Raw genomic sequence first — 26,789 nt, 5'->3', positions numbered from 1 at the left:
GCCAAGGAACTGACAGGCCAGGGTGAAGGACAGGTCTTCTATATATTTACTTAAATCTTCCCATTTTCTATCAGGTAGACTCAACTTTGAAAATCACCACTAACTAATGAAAGAATTCCTTCTGAGCAACACACTGATTGATCACACTTCATCTTTTGTATTTCTCACGTCTTTGTCATTTTCTAGGAGTTTTCACTGTTGCTGTCCTAGGAGAACATTCCTTTAACAAAAGTCCTAGTTCTGACAGATACTAGAGGGGCAAGTTAAGTAGAGGCTGAGAGTGATATTAAGAATGAATCACTATCATCAGTGAAGCTTTATTCCAAAGACAACCTGTTTCCAAGAAGCTGTGGAAATTTCTACATTAAAAAATGACTTTGAGATGTATGCTTTGGTGAAAAGCATTTTTGTCACCATATGCTGACTATCTCAAAATGTAATATGCCCACATACCTTACTGTAAATGCACTTTCCAAAGACACATGATCGTCTTGGAATGAGACCTGGCAGTAGCGCATGTCTTTCACAGATGTCGGTACTTGCACATCAGGAAGCAGACCCTGCAGTACATGCTCTTTGTTAATCTCAGGAGTCCAATTAACCTAGAAGAGAAATTATATACTTAAGAATCATATAAAGCTTACTCCAAAGTCTTCCTACTGCTAGTTATCTTACCAACCCATCCTCCCCAACTCTAAGGAAAAAGGAAGGCCCTTTATGACCATAAATGATGGTGGTTCATATATTACCAAGAGAAAAAAGTTACCCTCTTCATTGTCTTCCCCGTTAATACTGTCACATCTTTCAATGCAATGAAATAAATACTGTCACATCTTTCAATGCAATGAAATAAATATTCCTAAGTCATTCCTTTAGCACTTCGCCACAAGATGATTATTACTCTGGTCATTATAGTTAAAAAAAACCATAGGAATCAAATCATGTGATCAATTCTGAGAAGTTAGTCAATTGTTTCTGTTTTTTCAAGAAGAATCTTATTATTACAGGTTTTAAATGAGATATAAGTGGACCCTACTCAGCAAGGTGAGAAAAGTTAAATTCACTATATAATTACCATCCTGGCCACATCTTAATCTTAATCCACTCTCAAATGTTTTTAGCTCTAATTTTAACTTTACATCTCTTAAATTCCACATTTTGCTATTTGATCCATTTTTTAAGTTGACTACCCCACTCTATTTTAAACTTCCAATCCTTTCTATTTAAGACTTTCAGCTCAACTTTATGCTTTTAGCCTTTATAGCTGTAATCACTGATATTCTAATATTGATTGTGATCCTAGTTTACACCGTTCTTTCTTAATTACCTTGTTATCTTTGTAAATCATTGTTTATTATTTATATCTTTTTTCTTTTTTTAAATAGTGGAAGCAGCAAGCAGGAGTTGCACAAAATGGCTGTCTTCCCTCACCCTAGCTGTGCTCTCTGCTGAGAATTCCTATGTTTGCTCAGAGAATTTCTGTATCACTTTGGGTTGACTTTCCTCGGTAATAGAGAATTCTCTAAAGACTACACAGTCACTTTAAGTGTATACATTTAATAAAAGTATAAATATCCTTTATAGTCAATAAAGGTACATGTTTTAAAATATTTGGAATCCGAAAAATATATCATGACTAGAATTCAGGAAAATGTGTCAAAAGCAGGCCATGAGCTCAGAGAATGGTAAAAAGAAGGTTATATACAGAAAGAGGCTCTCAACTCAATGTTTATTCTTAATCTTAATAAGAAATTACACTGTGGAAACATTATTATGAGAAAGAAAGGTATCAGTTCAGAAGCCAGGTTGCTAGTACCGCTTTTAAAACACTTGCCTTCAGATCTACTGAGAGATAAAAAAGGCTTGCCTCCCTTCCAAGCAGGATAAGGACTATTTCTCTCACAATCCTCCCTTCTCTTACTATGGACGGAAAAAATAAACCAGCTGGCGCAAGGGCTATTCCAAATAAGCTTTTAAAAATCATGTCAGCTGAACCCTGGTAAACGATTCTTACAAGACATCAGATCCTATATCTTGGAGACTCAGGATGGCTATAAAATTTAATACTGCAAAAAGAGGAGAATTCTCTGGTGGTACAGTGGTTATGACTCTGCACTTTCACTGTCAAGGGCCTGGGTTCAATCCCTAGTTGAGGAACTAAGATCCCACAAGCTGTGCAGCATGGAGGAAAAAAACCACCACCATTTTAATTGGGTTCTGTTAGGTGAGCTGTTCAAGTTTCAGCATATAGATTCAGCCTTTCATGGTACAAACGCTACATTTAGATGGCAGGTCTGAGGACCATTTGAAGCTAGTGAGAGCTGACAAAACCACTGTGTATGGATAACAATTTTAGAGGCTGCTATACCAATTTCAAATGGCCAAATCAGGGGTCTGGTTTGTAGTTCACAATACTGTGGTTCACAATACTGTTCTAGCGTTTGCCTTTAACAGACCTTTTCTTTAGTGCCTTCAGAATAGTTACAAAAATACTGCTCTGGTCAAGTGGAGATCTTCATTGTGAACAGAAATACAGTTCATCAGGACTAGATTTTTGTTTAGGTGTCAAAATCATTTCTCTAAGCGCAGATTTGACACAGTCAACATTCCAATCTAGTGAATGTTTTAAAAAAAATTATTTAGCCTGGGATTTTAAATAACAATGCTCTTTTGCTGGGATGAGCATCTTCTTAGAGGACTGCCTATATAACTTGTTCAGTCTTCCAAGCAAAAAATGTACAAAATTCTTGCAAATAATCTATTTGAGATACCTACTTTAATTTTCTCTGCCAAAGCTGATGTTATATGGATTTCTCTTTCTCCTTCATCATACATTTGAAAAATAAGATTATGCATAACATCTCCTGCTATCCAGTTAACCTCATCCTGATGTTTGATCTGGATGGCCTTCTGTCCTTCCACACTGAATATCTGTAATCTGGCAACGTGGCTACTGGGGAGCAACTTAATAGTCTTCTCCACTGGCGCTACATCTTTACAACTCTGGGAAAAGAGAAAAACACAAATAACATACTGAATGAAAACGTCCGTACTGAAAACATCATTTTGGGCTTTTATGGTGAATCTTTAATATTGCTTAGGAATTTATTTCCAGTATTATGGAAGATCATCTTATATATTGTTAACAATTATAGGTTCTCTCATTAAGAGGACACTGTAGTATTAGCAAGTCCATATTTTATACCATCAAGTTATAAATAATGAAAGTGGTCACATTCTTAAAACCTAAAACTAGCATATTTGGATTTGAACATTCCTCTTGGTAAATCTGCTTAAAAGTGTTGCAAACTCCTGAAAGTTTAATCATGTGACACAGATTTGGTGTCAGCATTTATTAATAAGAACAAAGGTGTAATAAATTAAGAATTTTCTACAAAATCAGAGACAAATAACTGCCATAAAATATATTACTTAAGGAGCTTCTAGAGCTTTTTCAATTCACTTTTTATTGGGGTAAGTGGACAGAGTTGCTTGTAGCTAGATAAGGACTCTAGGTGCCCCAAAGGCTGAGCAGTTTGTAATTTGTCATAGGCACAGCAATGTTTCCAAGATCAGCAGAGATGAGCTAGTATGCTACATAAAGTGATTTTAGGCACACGAAATTAAAACACTACACAATCATCTTAGAATCTAGGTATAGTACCTTCCACAGAATACAAAAAATTCAAGTCTAAACCTAAAATACCTTTACCATCCTGCTTCGTTAATGTCTCCTTCCTCATCTACTTGAGGTCATTCTATCAAAGCCCATTCACACAAATAATGACACAGTCAAAATTACTACCTCACAGAGTATCAGGCAAATAACCCATCTGCTATCATAAGCATATCTTATTTGCCTGACTCAAAATTAAGAGTCACTGCTTTGCGATAACATTTTTAAACCGCGTATTACAGGTATACTGTGGTCTTTGTTTCAACTGCCTTGGACTCTCGGTTTTCAGCCTGCAGCTGCTCTGCAGTATTAACATAATTGTATCTACATGTTCCCTTGCTTTCAAGCCCAGCTTTCTCCTTAACAAAAAATCTTTTCTTCCTGAATTGTCTTGATCTTTTGCAAGACAATACACTCAAAAACACATTGCTCACATTACTGAAAAAAAGGAAATGCATAACAAATGTTTTAAGATTATCAAACATGACTAGTTTCAAAAGAAAAGAATTAGAAAAAAGTCAAATCATCTCATTCTAATTTTAAAAAATAAAAGTTTTTACCCTTTTGAGGCTCAGTATATGTTAGCTGATGTATACTTAGTTGGAAAAATTAGTTGGAATACTTAGTTGGTTAATCAACTGATTGGGTAATTTCATCATCTACCACCATATCAATCATGAAGAAATCACATACAGGTATTTTAGTTGCATAAGTATTTACTATCTCATTTAGAAATCTTAGGAAACCATATGCTTCTATCAACTGCTTGCCCTCCTCTAGGCTGGCCTCATCTTCAGCCATGATAAATGCCTAGTAACAAGTGTCCTACTGGCACATCAACACAGCACTCTCTTTATAGGCTAATACTAAGAAAAACCATGTATTTATTTTAAATTATACATACATACTAAATGTTCATCAGTGGTGGTTCAACAGGGACATTTATTAAACTTTGTAAGAAATAGGTGTAAACTATAAGAAACGAATGAAATAAAACTGATCATTATTACACTCTAATAATAGGAAAAAATAATTTTAGGAACATATAATCAATAATAGCTATAGATATTATAAAAGGTTTTAGTAAGAAATTTCTAATATCTGATACAAAGTGTTATTTACTATACCATTTCATTTTTACCTTTTTTTCCCTCTAGCTAAAAGAATCACAAATATCTCATCTTAAAAAGTCAAACAACTTTACATGAAATATTATAAAGCTATTAAAGAGTATTGAGTAAAAATTCAATATAATACCAGTGAAAAACAATAGCAACTTACAGGTATTTCAATTTTTGCTTTAAGTGTCTGGTCTTTTTTAATATTCTGAACTTGAATTGCTGGTCCTGATAAAATACTGGTTCCAGAACTACTGCAATCCACAACATAGATTGGAAGGTTTGGAGAACCTGAAAACTATTGGAAGCATAAAAAATAATTTAAGATCCCAATCAAATGCAACTGGTTACTCAATAACTTAAATTTTCAAATAATATAGTACATCTACTATTTTTGACTATAAATTAGAAAACTGTATGTATAATTCACTAATATCCTAGACAATTTCTGAATGAAAAGAGTAAGTTTCTACAATTCAAGGTAAAATGTTCTGATTTTGGAAGAAAAATCAACTTCCTTAACCATCATTCCTTCTTTTACTCTACCTATTTGGGTTTTCCTTTCCTTCTTGAGCTCTTTTACTCATATTCATTTACCCATCCATCCTTAATCTTAAAGGATAATTGTATCATTCTACTCATAACTGAATACTTCATCTGAAATGAGGAGGATGGACAAAGGAAGGAGAGGGGAGGAATCTGTAGTTCAATACTTGGCATAGTTGGCATCATTATTGGATTACAGATGTTGAAAATTATTGGCAATGAGATAGCCCACAAATTTCTGCATGGAATAATCATTACACAGTCTAGATACTATATAAGGCTTACTATAAAAGAGCCAAAAGATAGAGTGATTTCCAGTTACTGCAATGGCACTCAAAATCTACACATTCTTATCTTACAACAGCTTACCTACCTTACAATGAACAATCAACTTTGGCTGTGCTGTTATATTGTCTGATTCATCCAAAACTTCCACCTGAAATGGGAAAGCTGTTCCATTTTCTATAACTAAAATTTCAGAATCAGGTTTCACTTTCAATCGACAAGGAGGACCTACCAGAAAATTATATAATGAGAACGAGATTCAGGTTTTCAAAACTGAAATGTTAAAATACCAAAAGAAACAGCTTTTAACATTTTAAGTTTTAGTATCTTTTAAATAATGCTGAGAGAGAAAAAAGAAATATCCATGTTTAATCATTTCTACCCCCAAATGAACAGATTCTACACACAATCCCCAAATGCACAGATTCCCAATTGTATTCAAATGTTTGAGGTCTAGACTCAGTTTTATGGACCTGTGATAATTCATGCCAGAAATCACTCAAATGTGTAAAATACTAAAAAGATCCTGGAAAACAGTTTTCAAGAAAAAAAGTAAAAGTTTATTAAACTACTTTTTAAATTTTCTATCTGTGATTTCTCAGGCACACTACATACCTCTATTAGGTAATTTTGCTCAAAGGATCAGTTCATGTAATGACATAATCAGATAATTTACTTGTTAGACTGCCCACAACCCTTTGATATCCTAAGCAAGCTGCACCATAATTTTCCTCTAAATTAATAAAAGAGGTTTTACACTTCAATAGCAGCATGGTTGTGCCCTATAAACATTGATATTTTAAAATACAATTTATACTAATTACTGGGGACACAAATTTACAAAGAACAAGTTATATCAGTTAATATTTGTGTTTTAACCATATGCCAACTCTATTCTCAGAATCCTTACAATGACCTTGACCAAGAAGGTACTGTTAGTGTCATCCCCATTTTATGCCTGAGGAAGCTGGGATCCAGAGAGAGTAAGTATCCTGTCCAGGTCACATGGCTACAAGGGGCACACTTGAGTCATTGACCACTCTGACTACACAGTCCCACTTTCCATCTCACAATCATCACTCTCAACTTCTAAAAACAATTGTCAGCACTATCTGGTTAATAAGAACTTCCCCTGAGATTTGAATAATCCATACGTTTTAGCTAACCTTTCAAAATAAAAGCATCGTAAGTATTAATACGAAACAATTTTTTTGGTACTTCTACCAATGGGCCAATCTTTACTTCTTTATCAATTCATGCTTGAGGGAAAGATCAAACTACATGAATCTGTGAAAGGAAAGAGCTAATATGTTTCTTTTTCATTAAAAATTTCATTAAAATCAGTTTTTAGGTTGATAAATCATTACTCCAATTAACAACATAAAAGCATAAGAAACTTTTCCTCTTAAAATATGAAATATTTAGCTATATCAGAAAAAGTAAAGGACAGATTCGGTTCTAATATAATCCTAACTGTACATCCTTAAGAATAGTTTCATAATGTGTTTTCGATATTCACATTATTCTTTCAGAATTATTTTTAGAACTTAACTCAAGTCTTCCTAAATGTTACCCTGTTTTTTAATTGATTATTTCTGTTAGTGTTATGCATGACATTCAAATGTATTTTCAAGACTTATATTATGGTATCAGTTCAATTCAGTTCAGTTCAGTCGCTCAGTCGTGTCCGACTCTCCGCGACCCCATGAATCACAGCACGCCAGGCCTCCCTGTCCATCACCAACTCCCGGAGTACACTCAAACTCATGTCCACAGAGTCGGTGATGCCATCCAGCCATCTCATTCTCAGTCATCCCCTTCTCCCGCCCCCAACCTTTCCCAGCATCAGAGTCTTTTCCAGTGAGTCAACTTGTCGCATGAGGTGGCCAAAGTATTGCAGTTTCAGCTTTAGCATCAGTCCTTCCAATGAACACCCAGGATCGATCTCCCTTAGAATGGAATGGCTGGATCTCCTTGCGGTACAAGGGACTCTGAGGTATACCAAACTAAAAAACACTTCACCTTTATAAGTGTCATTATACTTTATCATAAGAATATCATTTAAAAGGTAAATATTAGGAATATTTCTTAAAGTAATATTACCTGGAAGTAATCTAATTTTTAAAATCTGTGAGTCTTCTTTTAAACCCGGCAGAATAACCTTCAGATTAAAATTCTGTTAAAAAAATTATTTTAATTAAATTCAAATCCTAAATAGATACTCAAGTAATTTACCACCTCAATTCTGATTTATTTTTTGCTCTTCATTTTCATACCATTATAGAAAGTCACTCAGCAAATTTATATTGACTAAAATTATCATATGCATGTATGAAAGAAATGCAGGTGAAAAAATTGACTTATATTGCTTCTTTACAGACAATACAATCTTCAAATTCAAAAGGCATACCCTCTGAATAATTACCAGAATTAGTATGGGCATTATAAAAAATCTGGGAAGTAGTAAAATGGAAGAAACCCCAAATCTACACATATCTAAATATAATGTCATGTTCTAGATTAGATTCCGGAATAGAAAAATATAGTGGAGAAACTGGCGAAACACTGAAATCCAGAGTTTTGTTAACAGTATTATATCAATGATAATAAAGGATAAATATGTAATGTTTATATAAGATGTGTAACAGAGGAAGCTGGGTGAAATACATGTGAACTCTCTATACCATCTCTGCAACTCTTCAGTAAAAATAATTATTTCAATATAAAAAGGTTTTTAAAATCTAGAAATCTTTTAAGTACATTTACTAAAGTCAAAATTTCCATGAATTTCAAGTTCTTCTTCCAGAAACAGCTTAATTCAGGAGGATGGACAGAACTTGCTCTTTGCTTTAATGTAGTAAACTCACATGCTCTATTTTAAACATTATTTTGGCAGGGAAAATTTTTTTAATATATATTGAAGGTAATGATACAATGGGGAAAAAGTAACATATCACTTAAGTTATTAGCTACAGTGTTCACACTAGTCATAGTAATCTATTAGCTACTCTACTTAACTGAAAAATTACCTTATTCCAGTTTGCCTTTACCATCTCTAACTTTATTCCTCCCTCTTCCTTTATCCAAATACCAAACTCAATATGTTTACAAAGCAAGCTAAAGTTTCTCATATTTTTGTTCCTATTCTAAGAAAAATACTGAAAAACAGAAAAAGAGCGAGAAAAGAAGCAACATAGTACCAGATAACTGTTGAAAACGGCTTTGACTATGAAGAGACTGGAACAAAAATAAAGACACCTGAAAATATTTAGTTCATAACCATTTAAAAAAGAACAGTAGCAAATATGCTGGTCTTCCTCAGAGATGAAAGTGGTAATGGTATGTCAGGTGACATGATGCTGATTAATTCCTAAGAACCTGACATTACTGTCATCTTGCCACAAAACTAGGTTATTCAATTTTAAATGTCCAATTTTTACCATGTAAGAAATAAACATGCATTATAACATGTACGTACAATGCTTACCTTGCCTTGACAAGAGTTTACAGGGCCCTTAGCTGTAACACCTCGAATGACACAATTTGGTCCTTTGGTTATTTCTTCATAATGTAAAGTTAAACCACTGAAAAAAATAAATTATTTTTTTGACGTTTCCTACATTATCTACAAATAAGCTGCAAATGTTCTTTTTTCTTTTTTTGGGGGGTGGGGGTGGGGGTGGACTTGCACCACACGACTTGCAGGATCTTAGTTCCCTGATCAGGGACTGAACATAGGTCCTCAACAGTAAAAGCACACAGCTCTAACTCCAATTAACTGACCCCAAATTGCAAACTCTACACCCAGTCATCAAGATACTTGGCAATTTTTCTTGAAAACATGAATGTGATAGGTTATATTCACTTTACCATATAACAGAGTTAAGATTTCCTTCAGTTTTTACAAACTCTTTATCAGATTGTGATGAGGATCACACTCTGGTTTACTGTTTGAAAGTGAAAGTGAAGTCGCTCAGTCATGTCCGACTCTTTGCAACCCTGTGGACTGCAGCCCACCAGACTCCTCCATCCATGGGATTCTCCAGGCAAGAATATTGGAGTGGGTTGCCATTTCCTTCTCCAGGGGATCTTCCTGACCCAGGGATCAAACCCAGTTCTCCCACATTGCAGGCAGACACTTTAACCTCTGAGTCACCAGGGAAGCCCTTACTGTTTATTCAATCATAAAACTGTTCCCTTTCTCTCCTACCTTTGTGAAGTTTTCTAGGCTGACAGTAGGGTTTTTTTTTTAATATATTTTCCCAACACAAAGGACAGAGGAAATTCCCAGGATGAACAGGAAAGAAGACCACAGAAGGACAAATGTTAACAAGCTTAAGAGCTGATCCATATGGACCACATCACAAAGTTCCAAGGGAGATGTCTAAAGAATATGAAACTGACAAGTTATCTATGTACCAAGCATCTTGAAAAGAGACCAGTCAACTGACAGAGAGCTACTTGGCAAAATAAAAAAGTATAACAGCTGTGCAATAAAGTAATTAGCACTTATATAATTTTAATAAAGCAAGCACTAAATACTGATCAAGCCAGAGTATGCTGCTGCTGCTGCTAAGTCACTTCAGTTGTGTCCGACTGTGTGTGACCCCATAGACGGCCTCCTACCAGGCTCCCCCGTCCCTGGGATTCTCCAGGCAAGAACACTGGAGTGGGTTGCCATTTCCATCTCCAATGCATGAAAGTGAAAGTGAAGTCGCTCAGTAGTGTCCGACTCTTGGCGACCTCATGGACTGCAGCCTACCAGGCTCCTCCGTCCATGGGATTTTCCAGGAAAGAGTACTGGAGTGGGGTGCCATGTGGGAATAGGAAGGCGACTTATCTGTAATATAAATGGCAACAAGAGAGTGTGTCCTCATCTTCCTTAGCCATAAGTCAAGAGATAAAGCTTAAAACTGAAGAATCAAGAAGTAGTAACACAAAAGTTACTTACATATATGGCAGCAGGTACCAAAAAATTCAAGAAGAAAGCTGAAAGTGGTTCTGAGAAGTGGATTGTTGGTGAGGTAGAGAGGGCAAAAGAACTACTCTATTTTTTTTTAAATAAGCCTTATCAACCTATTTGATTCTTTAGGCTGTATGTGTGAATTATTTTTATTTTAATTTAGTTAACACTGAAAAAAAAAACAAAACCCACTCGACAAAGATCTTACTTTAATGAAGATAAATACACATAGCCAGGCCACCAAGACTTTTTTTTTAAGTCCCAAATCTTAATTACCAATAGGTATGAGTCATGCTCAAAATTCTCCAAGCCAGGCTTCAGCAATATGTGAACTGTGAACTTCCAGATATTCAAGCAGGTTTGAAAAGGCAGAGGAACCAGAGATCAAGTTGCCAACATCCGCTGGATCATGGAGAAAGCAAGAGAGTTTCAGAAAAACATCTATTTCTGCTTCATTGACTATGCCAAAGCCTTTGACTGTGTGGATCACAATAAACTGTGGAACATTCTGAAAGAGATGGGAATCCCAGACCACCTGACCTGCCTCTTGAGAAACCTGTAAGCAGGTCAGGAAGCAACAGTTAGAACTGGACATGGAACAACAGACTGGTTCCAAATAGGAAAAGGAGTACGTCAGGCTGTACATTGTCACCCCGCTTATTTACCTTATATGCAGAGTACATCATGAGGAACGCAGGGCTGGAAGAAGCACAAGCTGGAATCAAAATTGCTGGGAGAAATATCAATAACCTCAGATATGCAGATGACACCACCCTTATGGCAGAAAGTGAAGAGGAACTCAAAAGCCTCTTAATGAAAGTGAAAGAGGAGTGAAAAGTTTGGCTTGAAGCTAAACATTCAGAAAACGAAGATCATGGCATCTGGTCCCATCACTTCATGGCAAATAGATGCGGAAACAGTGGAAACAGTCAGACTTTATTTTTCTGGGCTCCAAAATCACTGCAGATGCTGACTGCAGCCAGGAAATTAAAAGACGCTTACTCCTTGGAAGCAAAGTTATGACCAACCTAGATAGCATATTAAAAAGCAGAGACTTTACTTTGCCAATAAAGGTCTGTCTAGTCAAGGCTATGGTTTTTACCTTGGTCATGTATGGATGTGAGAGTTGGACTGTGAAGAAAGCTGATCGCTGAAGAATTGATGCTTTTGTACTGTGGTGCTGGAGAAGACTCTTGAGAGTCCCTTGGACTGCAAGGAGATCCAACCAGTCCATTCTAAAGGAGATCAATCCTGGGTGTTCATTGGAAGGACTGACGCTAAAGCTGAAACTCCAATACTTTGGCCACCTCATGTGTCAAGTTGACTCACTGAAAAAGAGTCTGATGCTAGGAAGGATCGGGGGTGGGAGGAGACGGGGACGACAGAGAATGAGATGGCATCACCGAGTCGATGGACATGAGTTTGAGTGTACTCCGGGAGTTGGTGATGGACAGGGAGGCCTGGCGTGCTGTGATTCATGGGGTCGCAAAGAGTCAGACACGACTGAGCGACTGAACTGAACTGATGGGTGATAGAGACTCTGTAAAAATATCTTATCAAGGATAAGACGGAAGATATAATTTAAAACAGAGGTCAACTAACACACAAATATTTCCCATTTGTAACTAGATGGATTACATTTTTAGTGTTCTTTATTTTTAAATAGGCCTCCCTTGTGGCTCAGATGGTAAAGAATCTGCCTGCAATGTGGGAGACCAGGGTTCGATCTCCAGGGAAGATCCTTTGGAGAAGGAAATGGCAACCCACTCCAGTACTCTTGCCTGGAAAATCCCATGGACGGAGGAGACTGGCAGGCTATTTTTATGTTTAAGTATTCAACTCTTCCATTATGGTTTAATATTCAAATGAATGCAATATGTAAAAATCACTTTTTGCAAAAGAATCACTTTTTGCACAAGAACCATATTTTGCAACTTAAGAGAATATTTAGAAAAATTCATTTGCAATATCTTTTATAACTGATTTGTTTTTTGGGAACTTAACCATGGTACAAATCTGGACACTAAGCTATATCTCACTAGTCTGTGAGCTTCGAGAGGCAAATCCTATATTCTTATTCACTTCTATGTCTCCAGCTAGCAAATGCCTGGAATATAGTACATACTCAAATGATTAAAAGAGCAAACACTTACACCAAAAGGGGGAAAAAGTACACATCACTAGCAAAAGAAAGCATACATTAAAAAGTGGGCCCCAAAGACAAATTTGGCAGAAATGTGAGAAAAAGAATTTCTCCCTAGGCACCTCAGAAACAGGTAATGGAAAACAACGAACATCCTCAATTATATAACTGGACTTTTCATCGCTATTTCTTAATATAAGCCAATCATTTCATTCTGTAGGGTTACTAAGTAAAGGCAAATTCTAAGGAAGGACCAAATTTCCATAGAAAGCATAAATTTTATTGCTACAGTTTTAAAAACAAACCAAAAAAAATTCTACTAGCAGGTTAAAAGCCTACCAGTAGGTAACCACTAAGTTTAAATGCCCATAATTTCTAAGCAAACAACAAAACAAACACTGTATAGTGCATAGAACTGCCAGGAGATGTCATAATGTACTTGCAAAATAAAAAGGAGTTAAGACAGACCTATCAGTCTCAACCAAGTAACTGTAACAACAAAAATTCAGTCCAAACAAACTTTACTGAGATAATTCACGTATGACACTACAGCTGCAGAGAACAGCTTGGGACTAACTAAATCCCCCAGATATCATAAAATATCAAACATTTTAAATAAATCTGAAGTTAATTCAACACAAATAATTTAAGCTAAAAGAAGTGAATATTCAGCAAATATGAACATTCAGATTACCTTGCTTCAAAAACTGGCTGAATATCAGTTGACAGTTGACTAGTATGACCAAATTCATCCTGAAACTCCACAGGGATATTGAATGGGACTCCAACACGAAAAGGAGGATCCAAAAGACCGAACGAAAATTTCTCTGGTTTACCCTCTTAAAAAAAAAAAAAAAAAAAACACATGAAAAGAAAATTCATCAGTCAGAGATTCATTGTAAGTAAAAACATCTATTTACATATGGAAGATTACAATAAAGATGGCATTTTAAATCTGAGAAAAATTTACGTAAATTGTATCTATAATATACCTGTGAAAATTACAGATTATTTTACATGATATATAAATAAATGTGTTTTTAAACTATGAAATTATTTGAATATAATAAAGAAATGTTTATAATTTTATCAAAGGAAAAAGTAAGGCAAAACACAATATTCATTAGCTATTCAAGGATATATGTGACAAAGATTAAAATATTTTAGTAGATACAAAGTCAATAGAGAAGCTCCATATGAGAAAACATTTGCAATGTATGCCATAAGGTTTTAAATCCTAAATACATTAAAACTGCCTATAAACAGCTATTGTTAAAATGAGGTCTATAGTCTAATAGTTTCAAGTCATCCCCTGTGAAATTAATAGAAATTCAAATTCCAAAATTCACCTTATCCTGTGTCAGATACTCTAGGAGTGAGGTCCACTGGTCTACAGTTTAATAAGCCCTGCATGTGATTCAGGTAAAACTCACATTTGAGAACTACAGTTTTACACTATTAAAATGGGCATAGACTTTCACAGAATGACAATGCCCAATAAAGGCTCAAGACATACACAACCTAATAATTAAATAATTTAACCACCAACTAAGCTAAATGAATACTGTAATAGAGCTTGGCCAGCAATGAGCATAGGGAAATAGGAACCCTCAGTCTGTTGATGAGGGTACATAACCTTTTAGGAGGGTAACTTGATAGAAAATATGTACAAAATGTTAAAGCACATATTGATACACTTCAGTTTGGCAATTCTACTTCTTGGGATCCACTGGAGAAATTCTAGCACATGTACACAAAACATCATTCCCATCCCCCCATATAGAGATGTGATGTGTAATAGTCCCAAAATTGGAAATACATGAAATGTTCATCAAAGAAAACTGCTTAAATTACAGCACGTCCCTCCTGTGGAATGTTCCATAGTTGTTATTTAAAGAACATGGTAGATCTGTATGTACAAAAAGGAACACTTCCCAAGGTGGCCTTCTGATTAGAGAAGGCAAAGTGATCCCAGGCAGTTAAAAATCAGCTCTCTAAAACCCCATAATAACATGACACCACAGAGCTTTTTTTTTAAAGAGGCCTAAACCTTCAAAAACAAAGAACAAGAAAAAAGACAACAGTAACAGAATTTGAAAGCTAGCGAGCATGTGCACAAGTATAATTCTCCAGGCAAGAATACTGAAGTGGGTTGCCATTTCCTTCTCCAGGGGGTCTTCCCAATCAAGGGAATGAACCTGGATCTCCTGCATTGCAGGCGGATGCTTTACCATCTGAGCTACTGGGGAAGCACTATGGACCTAACAGAAAGACTCAAAAAATCAAATCCTCAATTATCAACAAAGCTAGCAGAGAGCCAATTTAATTCGCACTATATAACATTCAAAAGTCTCAACCATGGCTCTATAAAGTAGGAATGAAACTGGAATAAAAGAGAAAGACTAGCTCAAATCTGTCAGAATCAGCTCCTCAGATCCCCACCCCTCAATACACAGAGCTAGTCAACTACCTCCTTCAGTTTCAGCAACATTTGGAAGGATTCTCCTCTGGGGAAGGTAAGAGTAGGTCCAAGGAGTGACCTACTACTTAACATTGGACACAGCACTACTGAAGGTGCCAGTTTACTGAAAACAGGCAAATCAAGTGAAAGATTAATACTGAATGTGAAATATCTAACAATCTTTTCCAGCTTGGCTCCCCAAATTCTGGCACCTAGGTGTTTACACTCCACTCTGGAGAATCTGAACAGCCAGAGGAAAAAACCTAAAATTTGCTTATCATAATCCCCCCAAATGAAATAAATGCTCTCAAATGTCCTATTCTTAAACATGTGCACTAGTAACAGAAGAAAGCACCTAATAGGAAAGACTCAGTGCAGATATGCAAAAAAAAAAAAGCAACATCGAGGAAACAGGCTATGAATCAAGTTTTAAAAAATCAAGGAAAAAATACCATTATTAATAGCCTCAGAGAATTAATAAAAATATTGAATCCACAAAGTCAGAAAAAAATGCTTTGAAAAGGAAATAACCTTTTCTTTTTAGAATAAAATATTTTATTCTCTAATAAATATTTATTATTTATTAATATTTTAGAAACTAAAAAATTATAGCAGAAAGAAAAAAAATCAATAGAAAACATCAAACATCATGTTAAGGAAGTCTCTTATAAAGTAGAAAAAACAGAACCAAGCGATGGAAAGTAGAAAACACAGTATACCAATTAAGAGGTCCAACATCTGACACTAGATGCTGTAGAAAGAAAAAAGACCAGAAGTCAAAGTAACTCAGAAGAACTCCTAGAACTTAAAATGTCAGAGACTGGTACCCAAACTCTGAATTATTCAAACATCTGAGGATTGTGGAAGAGAGAGAATGGGGATAGTTGGATTGGGAATGGGTGTTTAACATACAAAAGTCAGCAATCGGAATAACTTTAAACTCTACCAGTAACAAAGGAAGCTAGAAAACAACAGTTTTCAAAAGTTTATAAGGAGCTTGATTATCAAGCAGAGTTATAAAGTCATTTCTAAAACCAAAATGGTTATACAATTGGTCAAACATCTTTTATCAAATTTTCTATTTTCCTCTTGATTTAAAATGCCACCTTTAGCATACAGAGTTACATATTAGTGTTTTGCTTACCTTTAACAGAAAATTTAATTGCTTTAGATGGTAGTGGCCTTCCTGCGTAAGTGTCTGCATTACTTTCATTCAGGACAACTTGCAATTTCAATGTATAATTCCCCAACTTGTGAATATTTTCTGGAAAAATTAAGAAGAAATTAAAATTCAAGTAAACACAATATTGATATAATTTTTAATACTCAGAACAAAAACTCACCCATTTTTTTAAACCAGTAAGGCCATTTTCCTCCATGTTGACTAATATGTGAAATGATTTCTTTATTTCCACTTGAAGCTTAATAAAAGAAAGAAATTTATATTAATAAAAGAAAGAAATTTATATTTTGAGAAACTAAATATAGAACAGGAATATGAAATGTCACACTGGCATCAAATATCTGTTGTACATTTTTAAAAATAGCTTTTAAACTTCAAGAGACTTAAATTATCCTATGCAAGTCAATAGCATAATGAAACTTTACTCATTCAGCCAATTAAAATTCCTTTACTTTAATTCTTAAAAATGTATCTGTAAATAAGCTTAACTGGTAGAAACACCAGAACACAGAGATAATTTTTTTATATAAAAACTCACTTCTTTGAAAGCTTTCTTCAAGACTAAAACAGAATTGTTTGTTTAAATAATCTCTAAGACTTAGTGTCTATTAAGAGGCCTGATGAAGGATAAAGGAAACAGAAGGATGATAGCACTTTTCTGAAATATTCTTTGCTATTTATTTTTGTCTTTAGAATCATGTAAATGACTTTAAAACTTCACAAAATGGAATTAAAGCAATTCCTAAGCAAAAGCAAACTGTAGGTAGCTGATATGACCACATTAAAAAAAATTATTTCAAGTGATTCAACTTTAGAATATATAAAAACTTTAAAGACAAATAACACTGCAAAGAAGTCAAAATTAATCTAATAGTCTTATTATCAGTAATTTTAATTAAGCCTTTATACTGCCTTTCCTATTAAAGCTGTGTTTCAAAAAAAAAATCAATGACCATAACTGATACAGGAAATTTCTTACTAAATTAACAAACCGAAAAGGATAATAAATTGAGATAATAGGACAATAAATTAGGAAGAAATGAAAGAATCAGTGGGAAAACCCACTATCATGCATACCAAATAACAAAGCAAAAATCACTAATGGATGAAACTCTTACAACATGGATGAAAGGAGAACTTTATAATCATACCAGCTAAGTGTATTCAATAATCCATCCCAGTTAGCACTAAAAGTGGGACAACTAACTATAGCCATCAAATGCCTCTGATGTAATACCTAAAAACACAAATTTGCTACAAAGTATTGATTCTTGCTTTAGGAGGGGGAAAATAGTGAACCTAAATCTATTCAAGGTTTTGGGGTAATTTCTAGTCTTCAGGAAATAGAACAAACAGTAGAACAAGTTAAATGACTTTACAAAGAAACAAACAAGTATGTTCAACACTCTACAATATAGTTTTTAAAATGACTGAGACAATAAATTTGTTATATATTTTACCAGAAAAAATAAACCTTTTATTTATTTTATATAGAAATACATACCAGGCAGACCTTAGAGATATGGTAGGCTTGGCTTCAGACCACAACAAAACAAGGATCACAATAAAGGAAGCTACATAAATGTTTTCGCTTCCCAGTGCATATAAGCTATGTCTATACTATACTATAGTCTACTGAGTGTGCAATAGCATTATTTCTTTTAAAAAATAACGTCAGTCAGTCAGTTCAGTCACTCAGTCATGTCTGATTCTTTGCGACCCCATGGACAGCAGTAAGCCAGTCCTCCCCATCCATCACCAGCTCCCGGAGTTTACTCAAACTCATATTCATTCAGTCGGTGATACCATCCAACCATCTCATCCTCTGTTGTCCCCTTCTCCTCCTGCCCTCAACCTTTCCCAGCATCAGGGTCTTTTCAAATCAGCCACGCAATAAGTGGCTAAAATATTGGAGTTTCAGCTTTAGCATCAGTCCTTCCAATGAATATTCAGGACTGATTTCCTTTAGGATGGATTGGTTGGATCTCCTTGCAGTTCAAGGACTCTCAAGAGTCTTCTCCAACTCCACAGCTGAAAAGCATCAGTTCTTAGGCACTCAGCATTCTTTATATTCCAACTCTCACACCCATACATGACCACTGGAAAAACCATAGCCTTGACTAGACGGACCTTTGTTGGCAAAGTAATGTCTCTGCTTTTTAATATGCTATCTAGGTTGGTCATAACTTTCCTTCCAAGGAGTAAGTGTCTTTTAATTTCATGGCTGCAATCAGCATCTGCAGTGATTTTGGAGCCCAAAAAAATAAAGTCTGGCACTGTTTCCACTGTTTCCCCATCTATTTGCCATGAAGTAATGGGACCGGATGCCATGATCTTTGTTTTCTAATGTTGAGCTTTAAGCCAACTTTTTTTCACTCTCCTCTTTCACTTTCATCAAGAGGCTCTTTAGTTCTTCTTCACTTTCTGCCATAAGGGTGGTGTCATCTGCATATCTGAGGTTACTGATGTCTCTCCCAGCAATCTTGATTCCAGCTTGTGTTTCATCTAGCCCAGCATTTCTCATGATGTACTCTGCGTATAAGTTAAATAAGCAGGGTGACAGTATACAGTCTTGACGTACTCCTTTTCCTATTTGGAACCAGTCTGCTGTTCCATGTCCAGTTGTAACTGTTGCTTCCTGATCTGCACACAGATTTCTCAAGAGGCAGGTCAGGTGGTCTGGTATGCCCATCTCTTTCATAATTTTCCAATTTATTGTGATCCACACAGTCAAAAATAAAAAGTACTTTATTGCTAAAAATGCTAATGTTAACACCTGAGCCTTCAGCAAGTTGTAGCAATAACATCAAAGACCACTAATCACAGATCATGATAACAAACATAATTTTTAAAAAGTTTGAAAAGTTGCCAGAATGACCAAAATGTGACATAGGGATATTAAGTGAGCAAATACTGTTGGGAAAATGGCATTAACAGACTTGCTTAACACAGAGTTGTCATAAACCTTGAATCCATAAAAAATGCAGTATCTGCAAATGGCAATAAAGCAAAGCTCAATTAAATGAGGTATGCCTCATGTGCTGCAGTCCATGGGGCTGCAAAAAGTCGGACTAAACTGAGCAACTGAACTGATGCCTGTATGTAGTTTTGTGGGGTTTTTTGTTTTTTAAATAACAGGGAGACAGGACGGTCAGAGTTACAAAGAGGTTGGATGATGCTAAACTGCTGGCTCTGAAGATGGAGGAAGGGACCACAAGGTCAAGGAATGTGGGTGACTTCTAGAAGTGGAAAGGCAAGCCTTCCCTACAACCTCCAGAAGGTCACTATCCTGCTGACACTGATTTCAGCAGTCAGATGACCAAGAGAACTGTAAGATAATAAACATACTGTTTTAAGCCACCAAAAAAAAAAAAAAAAAAAACCTGGAGAAATACAGAACAGTGTGTCACAGAGGCCAAAAAAAGAGTACTGCAGTAAAATGAGTTAGTCAAACTGTTCAATGCTGCTGAGGCTAAAAAGACATTTATATGATGAAAGTATACACTACCAATGACTAGTTTATAAATGTTGGAAATAAACACACAGTGAATAAAACACTGTATCTGTAAAATCCATGGACCAGACATCCAAATATATAGTGGTAAAACAGATTATTGAAAACAAATATTGAAAATACTTTCAGGTGGTCAAGACAAAAACAAGAGACAAGAATTACAAGGTGATTCAAGTTAGGAAAATACAAGATGAGTGATAATATGTAGTTCTTCTCCCTTTAACAAACAGTGGGCCACGTTTCGCAACTGAAACAAGTACTTCTCACCCATAGGTTCAGAGACACAGTATTTTTGATTTAGAAGGTATCTTAAGGATTATCCAATCTAAATCCTTATTCAGTACAAACTCAAATGCATACATGTCGTACCTTTATTTTAGCCCATAGCTTCCTCCATAGGAAGTTTCAGAATAAAGTGTTAAAAAAAACCCTAAGAAAACAACTGAGTTTTAAAAAATGAATTATTCATAACACTTTAGAAACTCTTAACTTAAAAGTACTATCTATCAGATTGCTAGGCCATCAATAATTTCACAAAGATGTTAAAATATGTACTATACATTTACAAACAACAATAAAGATCCAAACATACAAATTAGCGTGTGTACTTACAGTGTAATATAACTTTGAGCTCAACCAGGAGTTTCTTTGACCCTCCATGACTTGTTCCTGGAAGCTTCTGCATCGTTTCCCCTTTTTTATTTAATATTTCAATTCTTAACGCACCTATCAGTCCAAAATTAAAAGAACATCTTAGTTACACCCAATGAATCTGATGAATCTACCAGGTCTTCACATGGCGTTTTAATTTTTTATCATTTTTTTTACCATGAAATGTTAAGAAGAAAAGCATTTTTTCAGTATTTAAAATACACACACACATAAGAAAAACCAAAAACATACCAATGGGGGTTCCAGCAGGTCTGATCTCATTTGGCAATAATTCATCTCCTTCAGGCCAAGTCACTGACAGTCTATCAGGGAGTCTATTATTAAAACAGCATATTAATGTTTCATGAAATGTGTTAATTATGGTCTTATTTTTAAAAATAAAAGTTACTAAAAACTTTAATAGTTCTAATTTTTTCCCTAACAGTTAAATCCGAAATTCCATATGATTAATACTCCAAAGCTTTAATCACTGCTATGGCTACAAAGTAAAACAAAATTTCTTGGTGTTAAGAGACAGGAATTGTCCCTCTTTTTTGAGATTTTTCTACTAATTTGTAGTACAAGCTACCTTTGGGAGAAAGGATAACTCTACAAACAGAATTACCAGTGAGTTCAGTAAGAATCAAAATAATTACATCAAAAAAAAAAAAAAAACTGCATCGTTAGCTACACAAAAGCCACAGTTTTGTTTTTCAACTTTTTACTTCTTTTGCTCTTATCTTTACCTCTCACCATTTTCTTCTAGTTACAGGCCAAAGTCATTGCATTTTAACTAACTTAATCATAGTGCTGTTAACAGTGCCACTGTAAGTGTAAGCTTCCTTATTTTTCTATAAAACAAATACAGGATTCTGTTTTCATAGCTAAAGTGTTTTTGTTTCGTTTTTTTTTTAACAGCAAGAAGTTCGTCACAATACACACATCTAAGACTAAAAGTGCCTAAATACAAAAACATAATGTCACACTCAATAATAACTAAAAGGACAATTTCTCTTCAATTTTCTTGTCATTTTTTACCATGCATCTTGAAACATAAATTACCTTGCCATTTCATCTTCTACATATTTTTTCACAGCTTTCTCAGCAACTGTCCTATCCAGCTTCGCAATTGGCACAGTTTTTATTTCATCATATAGTGCCTGAGGTTCCTGAATAAGGAAAATTTATACCAACATTTCAAAAAGCTATTTAAATTTAGTCACAACAAGAATATTGATTTCTTTCAAAAAATATTTTTACACTAAGTAGATAAATCATAATAACTTTTATTGTATTATATCACAGTGTTTATTTCCATTCTTCAGATAAACATGCTAGGCCTAATTAAATACTATTTCAATCTTAACAAGAGCATAGTATAAGGAAGGATAAAGGGCCTCCCTGGTGGCTCAGACAGTAAAGAATTTGCCTGCAATGCAGGAGACCACAGTTTGATCCTTGCATTGGGAAGATCCCCTGGAGAAGGGAATGGCTGCCCACTCCAGTATTCTTGCCTGGAGAATTCCACGAACAGAGGAGCTTGGTGGTCTACAAGCCCATGGGGTCACAGAGTCAGACATAGCTAAGCAACTAACACTTCTTCATAAGGATAAAGCCCACTCTAGTTTTGTTTTTCATTCTTGAGATAGAAGTCTGGCTCCAATGTTTATGTTTATGGGCCCTGAATGAAATGTGCACTTTAAAATTACTGTGAAATTGGCAACAATATTGTAACATTTGTTAAACACTGGGCACATAGATGTTAAGTTCTAAAAACTACTAAAAACATCAAATATGAAACATAAAACATCATGCTCCCACTCCTGTAACCAATGTAAAAGCCAAATACAAGTCAAAATAGAATACCGTATCTTTAAGAATTAAGCAAAATAAAGTAGTAATACCAAGAAGAGACTTTGAAGACTATTTTGGGTTACTTGGGGATCTTACCATTGCAATTTGAACCTCTCCTCCTGTAGCATATACTTCTCCATCATGATCACCATAGAGAAAAAATTTCACAATGCTTCCATAAAAGAGAGGAAGTGTCTTGATTGTCTTGACCTAACATTCAGTTTTAAAACAAGGATTTAGTATTAATATTTACTTAGAAAAACAGGTTTAACAATTACTTAACAGAACTATTTTATACAAGGGGAAAAACCCAGCATCTATTATTAGAAAAATTTAACGAAAAAAGCATTCTATAAAGTTATGTTTGTGAAGCTCTCCACTTATTTGTAACATCTTTGAAAAGACAGTGGCTTCTTCATACAAAAATGTCATAGTTATGCATGTGTCTAAAAGGCCCATAATACCTTCAAATGAATACAAGCTGTCTCAAATCCCCATAAAATGTTGCTTGCAGGCTGTTAACAGTGACTTACAGAGTTATTGTTTCTTTACAATAAATTAGCTCAAAACTTGTCTATATATATTTTTTCCTTACCTGGCCTGAAAACACCAGGAGTAATTTCCACTAGTCCAATTCAAAACTTCTCAACTACAAGGACAGCAAGAGTTTATATCCAATCTATCCCTCCAGCCTCATTTCATTTCTGAACTATTTCTCTTCACATATAACAGTTTGCAGTAACCCAGTTCTGCTGCTTTTCCTGATCACTCCCTCCTTGTAACTTTCCACTTGACTTCACGGATACCTTATTTTCCTGGTTTTCTTCTCTCTCACCATCTTATCCCTTTCTTTCTCCTCTGTCAGCTCCTCCTTTTCATTTTCTAGTTTCTAACTGTTGGAAAAGCAGGCTCAGGCTTTACACACCACTTCACGGTGACCGCATCTGATTCCAAAGCTTTCACTATATGATGATGATAGTGTCACATATGTGGGTTTATTACTGCCTTCATAATAAACCCACTTCATAATAAACCCATTCTGGGCTTCCCGGGTAGCTCAAAGGGTAACGAATCTGCCTGCAATGCAGGAGACCTGGGCTTAATCCCTGGGTCAGGAAGACCCCCCGGAAAAGGGCATGGCAACCAATTCCAATATCCTTGCCTGGAGAACTTCATGGACAGAGGAGTCTGGTGGGCTCCAGTCCATGGGGTCGCAAAGAGTCAGACACAACTGAGCAATGTAAAGTTAAGTTAGTTACCTTCATAATTACCTCTGTAAACCTGAGCCACTACCTCTTTTAAGTTCCACACAGAAGTCACTTCCTGTACAAAGAATTGCATGATTTACTCTCTTATTCCAGGCCCATCCAAAGTCAGAAAATTCTCTCCTTCTAAATATGAGAGCACTACTCATTCTCTCTCTTCAATGATTATTCTTAGGTCATCTCTATTTTCATGCCGTAACAGCCTGAGGGACACAGGACACCCCTAGATCTCTATAATCTCCATAATGCCGTCAACAGCACAGTAACTTACAAGCTGCAGACACTAAAAAATTTGATGAAAAACCGTTTATTCATATCACATTAAAAAACCAAACCAGATTCTCTATTTGAGTAAAGTGAAGTACAAGAAACAATAAAAAAGTTTTTGTAATAGAGCCTTTGGCAAAAATCATTTTTGTTTTTTTTTTCCTTAATGCCCTGTTAAATTACACAGTTATAATCAATTTGGCCTTTCCTTTCTTTCCTGGCTCCTAAGGAGGCAAGACTACATACATTATTTTTGGTTGTTGACAAATTCTAATAACTCTAATTTAGTTTCAAATTCTACTAAAAATTAAACCTAAAAATACGTTAAACTTACCAGCTGTCCTGCTTTGTATATTTTTCCATCCCATTCTATTGCTGAATAAGTGGCCCAGGGGCCCTGCTTTTTAGAAGGAAGATCAGGACGTGTAATTACTCCTTTAAAAAGGGTGAATTTTATTTGTTTGTCATACTTTTCATGGCAGTCCTTCAGCCATAAAGCAAACTCTCTGTCAATTTTCATTCGCTGCTCCTGTAAAATTTTAAAATGTCCCACAAAACTTAGCTACTCATAAACAAATACAACCACAGACACTTCTTGTTCATTTCATGTTTCCTTCCAAATACCCACCCACCCCAGAAAACTGAATAAGAAACTAAAATATTTTAATGGCTCTTTCTCCCATACAAATTTAGATTTCTATCAACACATTACCAAAGAAAAAAAATCTTTGCTATCATCCTTGGTCCACAGGGTCACAAAGAGCTGGACGCAACTAAAGCGACTGAGCACACACTTGGATCCAAGGTTTCGATGGTCAATATCAACATAGATTTCCTTCCCTGTTTTAAACCCTAGGATATACTCCACCCTCCCCCCTAAAAAACGATAAACACTGCCTGCTTGGAAAAGGAGAATTAACTGATTAGGGGAAAAGGGTAAGTGGAAGCCTTCTTGATGTGAAACACGCACGTTCCAACAGGGAAATAAAAAGCTTTATATAAATGAAGCACAGATTTAAATACATACTTAAACACAGATATGGTATATCTATGGTATTAAAATGTCTTGGGGGGTTATTTGGGGGAAGCTCTTTTATAAGGTGACAGTGAAAAAAAGGTTGAGAAACATAGCTATGGCAAAACACATTTTTTAAAAAAGTATGCTTTATACATTTATTCAAAAATAGATCATAAAATAAAATTTGCTTTCTTGTAATACATAAGAAAATGTGTTATGGCTTATCATTCTTCACTCTGCTGAGAGACACTAGAGATTTGCACTCCAGTGTAATCTGCTATACACTGGTTTAATGTTTGTCTTTAGAAGGAGAAGGGGAAGATAATCGCATTACATGCTTTCACAGAAGACAAAGCATAAAGTTACAGAAGTTCATTTCCTCTGTACACCTTACTCCACAACCCACCATTACCAAATGAAAATGGGGCAAAATTAAAACTGATTTCAGCTTAAGTTTTTGCAACTTGCAGTCAGATGACCAGTATATTAATCATTAAAAAAAAATTAGATTTTAAAAAGTTATTCAAATAAGAAATACATGCACATGATAAACACCAAAAAATGGCATATATTTTTCAAGGAAACTTTCCCCCTAATCTGTTCCCAGGTACCAACTCCTTCCTGAATCAGTAAATCAGTGTTGTCACTTTCACAACTTAAACAACAGTATTAAAATTATTAACTAGGAATGAGACTGTCTGCCTACCAAATTTTTAAGCTGTATTTCAGTCTCAGCCCTCATCTGTATTAGATAAAATTACATCAGATTCAGAATCCTTTTTGTTAAGAGCAAAATGAATGTCAACATGTTATAGGGATACACAAATATTATGTTATATATTGTGTTTATTGTCCAGCAACTTTAAGTTTAGAATAAATGCACCGATCTCTTGGCAACTTAACATCACATTACTGAAAGAGAAGCATCAAGTAAGTTTCTGAGGTGTTTAGGCAAAAGCAAAGTACATTAGCTCCATTCAACTTAAAAAAAAATTTATCATTCTTTTTCTATTGATTAAAGCAGATTTTAATAGTGATCAATCTCAAATTACCTTTTAGCCCAAAGTATTTCACAGTTCTACCTAAATTTTACCCGCAAAGTTAGATTAAAATTGTATATTTAGGTTACTAATATACAAACAAAGCCTCTCTATTAGATAAAATTCTTATATGCTCTTCACAGACATGCTTCTTAAGATTCTATTCACCACGTCAAGGTATTGATGAAGATCTGATACGTTTTATCCCAGTAAGAGCTAATCAGTTTGAAATTTTTGAGTGAACACATAAATGCTCATGAACTAAAATTTATATTCTTTTGAGTAAATAAAATGAAAAGTATGCAAACTGTCAGTACAAATCTACAAGTGACTTTTGTTGAACTTAAAATAGAACACTTCTGCAAATATTCAAAACTTGATATTTAAAATCATACCTGTCCATTTAAAATCCTTGTAAAAAGGGTGTTCTTGTCTTTCAGTTTTAGCTCAAGATCCATAAAGGTCAGTTTATTTGTGCTGACCTGGAATTTGTCATTAGTGAATAATGCACCAGATATCCTATTGTAGCACTCAAAAGGTGCAAGCCCTCTCTTCTTAGGAGGAGTACACCAGTCAAAGCTTGAATAAAACAAAACACTGGTTAGTAAAAAGATAAGATCATAAAACAATGCAATCTCAGCAAAAATCAGAACTTACTCTTCAACAGATGTATATGGTATTAGCCGTCCATTCCAAAAACATTCAAAAATAGGCCTTTTCCCTCTTGCTGCTTTCTCAAGTATGAAACAATCGTCATCATCATCTTCATCTTTTAATTCTAGGACAAAGGAACAAGTGGAACAAA

General features: G+C 35.1%; 1 protein-coding gene across 1 annotated transcript in view; it reads right to left on the bottom strand.

Annotated features, from left to right (window-relative positions):
• SMCHD1 (structural maintenance of chromosomes flexible hinge domain containing 1) overlaps positions 1 to 26,789 on the bottom strand; it is a 126,872-nt gene that overhangs the window by 55,022 nt on the left and 45,061 nt on the right. Inside the window, exons 11-26 of the mRNA XM_055417139.2 lie at positions 26,642 to 26,762; positions 26,380 to 26,563; positions 24,261 to 24,455; positions 22,491 to 22,604; positions 21,603 to 21,709; positions 20,793 to 20,875; positions 20,502 to 20,615; positions 16,536 to 16,613; positions 16,337 to 16,456; positions 13,426 to 13,570; positions 9,113 to 9,209; positions 7,729 to 7,801; positions 5,714 to 5,853; positions 4,958 to 5,092; positions 2,776 to 3,003; positions 454 to 602 (exon numbers count right to left, since the gene is read on the bottom strand). Coding sequence (XP_055273114.2) covers positions 454 to 602; positions 2,776 to 3,003; positions 4,958 to 5,092; positions 5,714 to 5,853; positions 7,729 to 7,801; positions 9,113 to 9,209; positions 13,426 to 13,570; positions 16,337 to 16,456; positions 16,536 to 16,613; positions 20,502 to 20,615; positions 20,793 to 20,875; positions 21,603 to 21,709; positions 22,491 to 22,604; positions 24,261 to 24,455; positions 26,380 to 26,563; positions 26,642 to 26,762 — 2,083 coding nt within the window. The remainder of the gene's footprint in view (positions 1 to 453; positions 603 to 2,775; positions 3,004 to 4,957; positions 5,093 to 5,713; positions 5,854 to 7,728; positions 7,802 to 9,112; positions 9,210 to 13,425; positions 13,571 to 16,336; positions 16,457 to 16,535; positions 16,614 to 20,501; positions 20,616 to 20,792; positions 20,876 to 21,602; positions 21,710 to 22,490; positions 22,605 to 24,260; positions 24,456 to 26,379; positions 26,564 to 26,641; positions 26,763 to 26,789) is intronic.

Source organism: Moschus berezovskii, chromosome 28 (genome assembly GCF_049115385.1).
Source record: "Moschus berezovskii isolate FMDL1 chromosome 28, NW_MosBer_1.0, whole genome shotgun sequence".
Taxonomy (NCBI): Eukaryota; Metazoa; Chordata; class Mammalia; order Artiodactyla; family Moschidae; genus Moschus; species Moschus berezovskii.
Note: the sequence above shows the minus strand (reverse complement) of the source record. Positions and strands in the feature narration are given on the sequence as shown.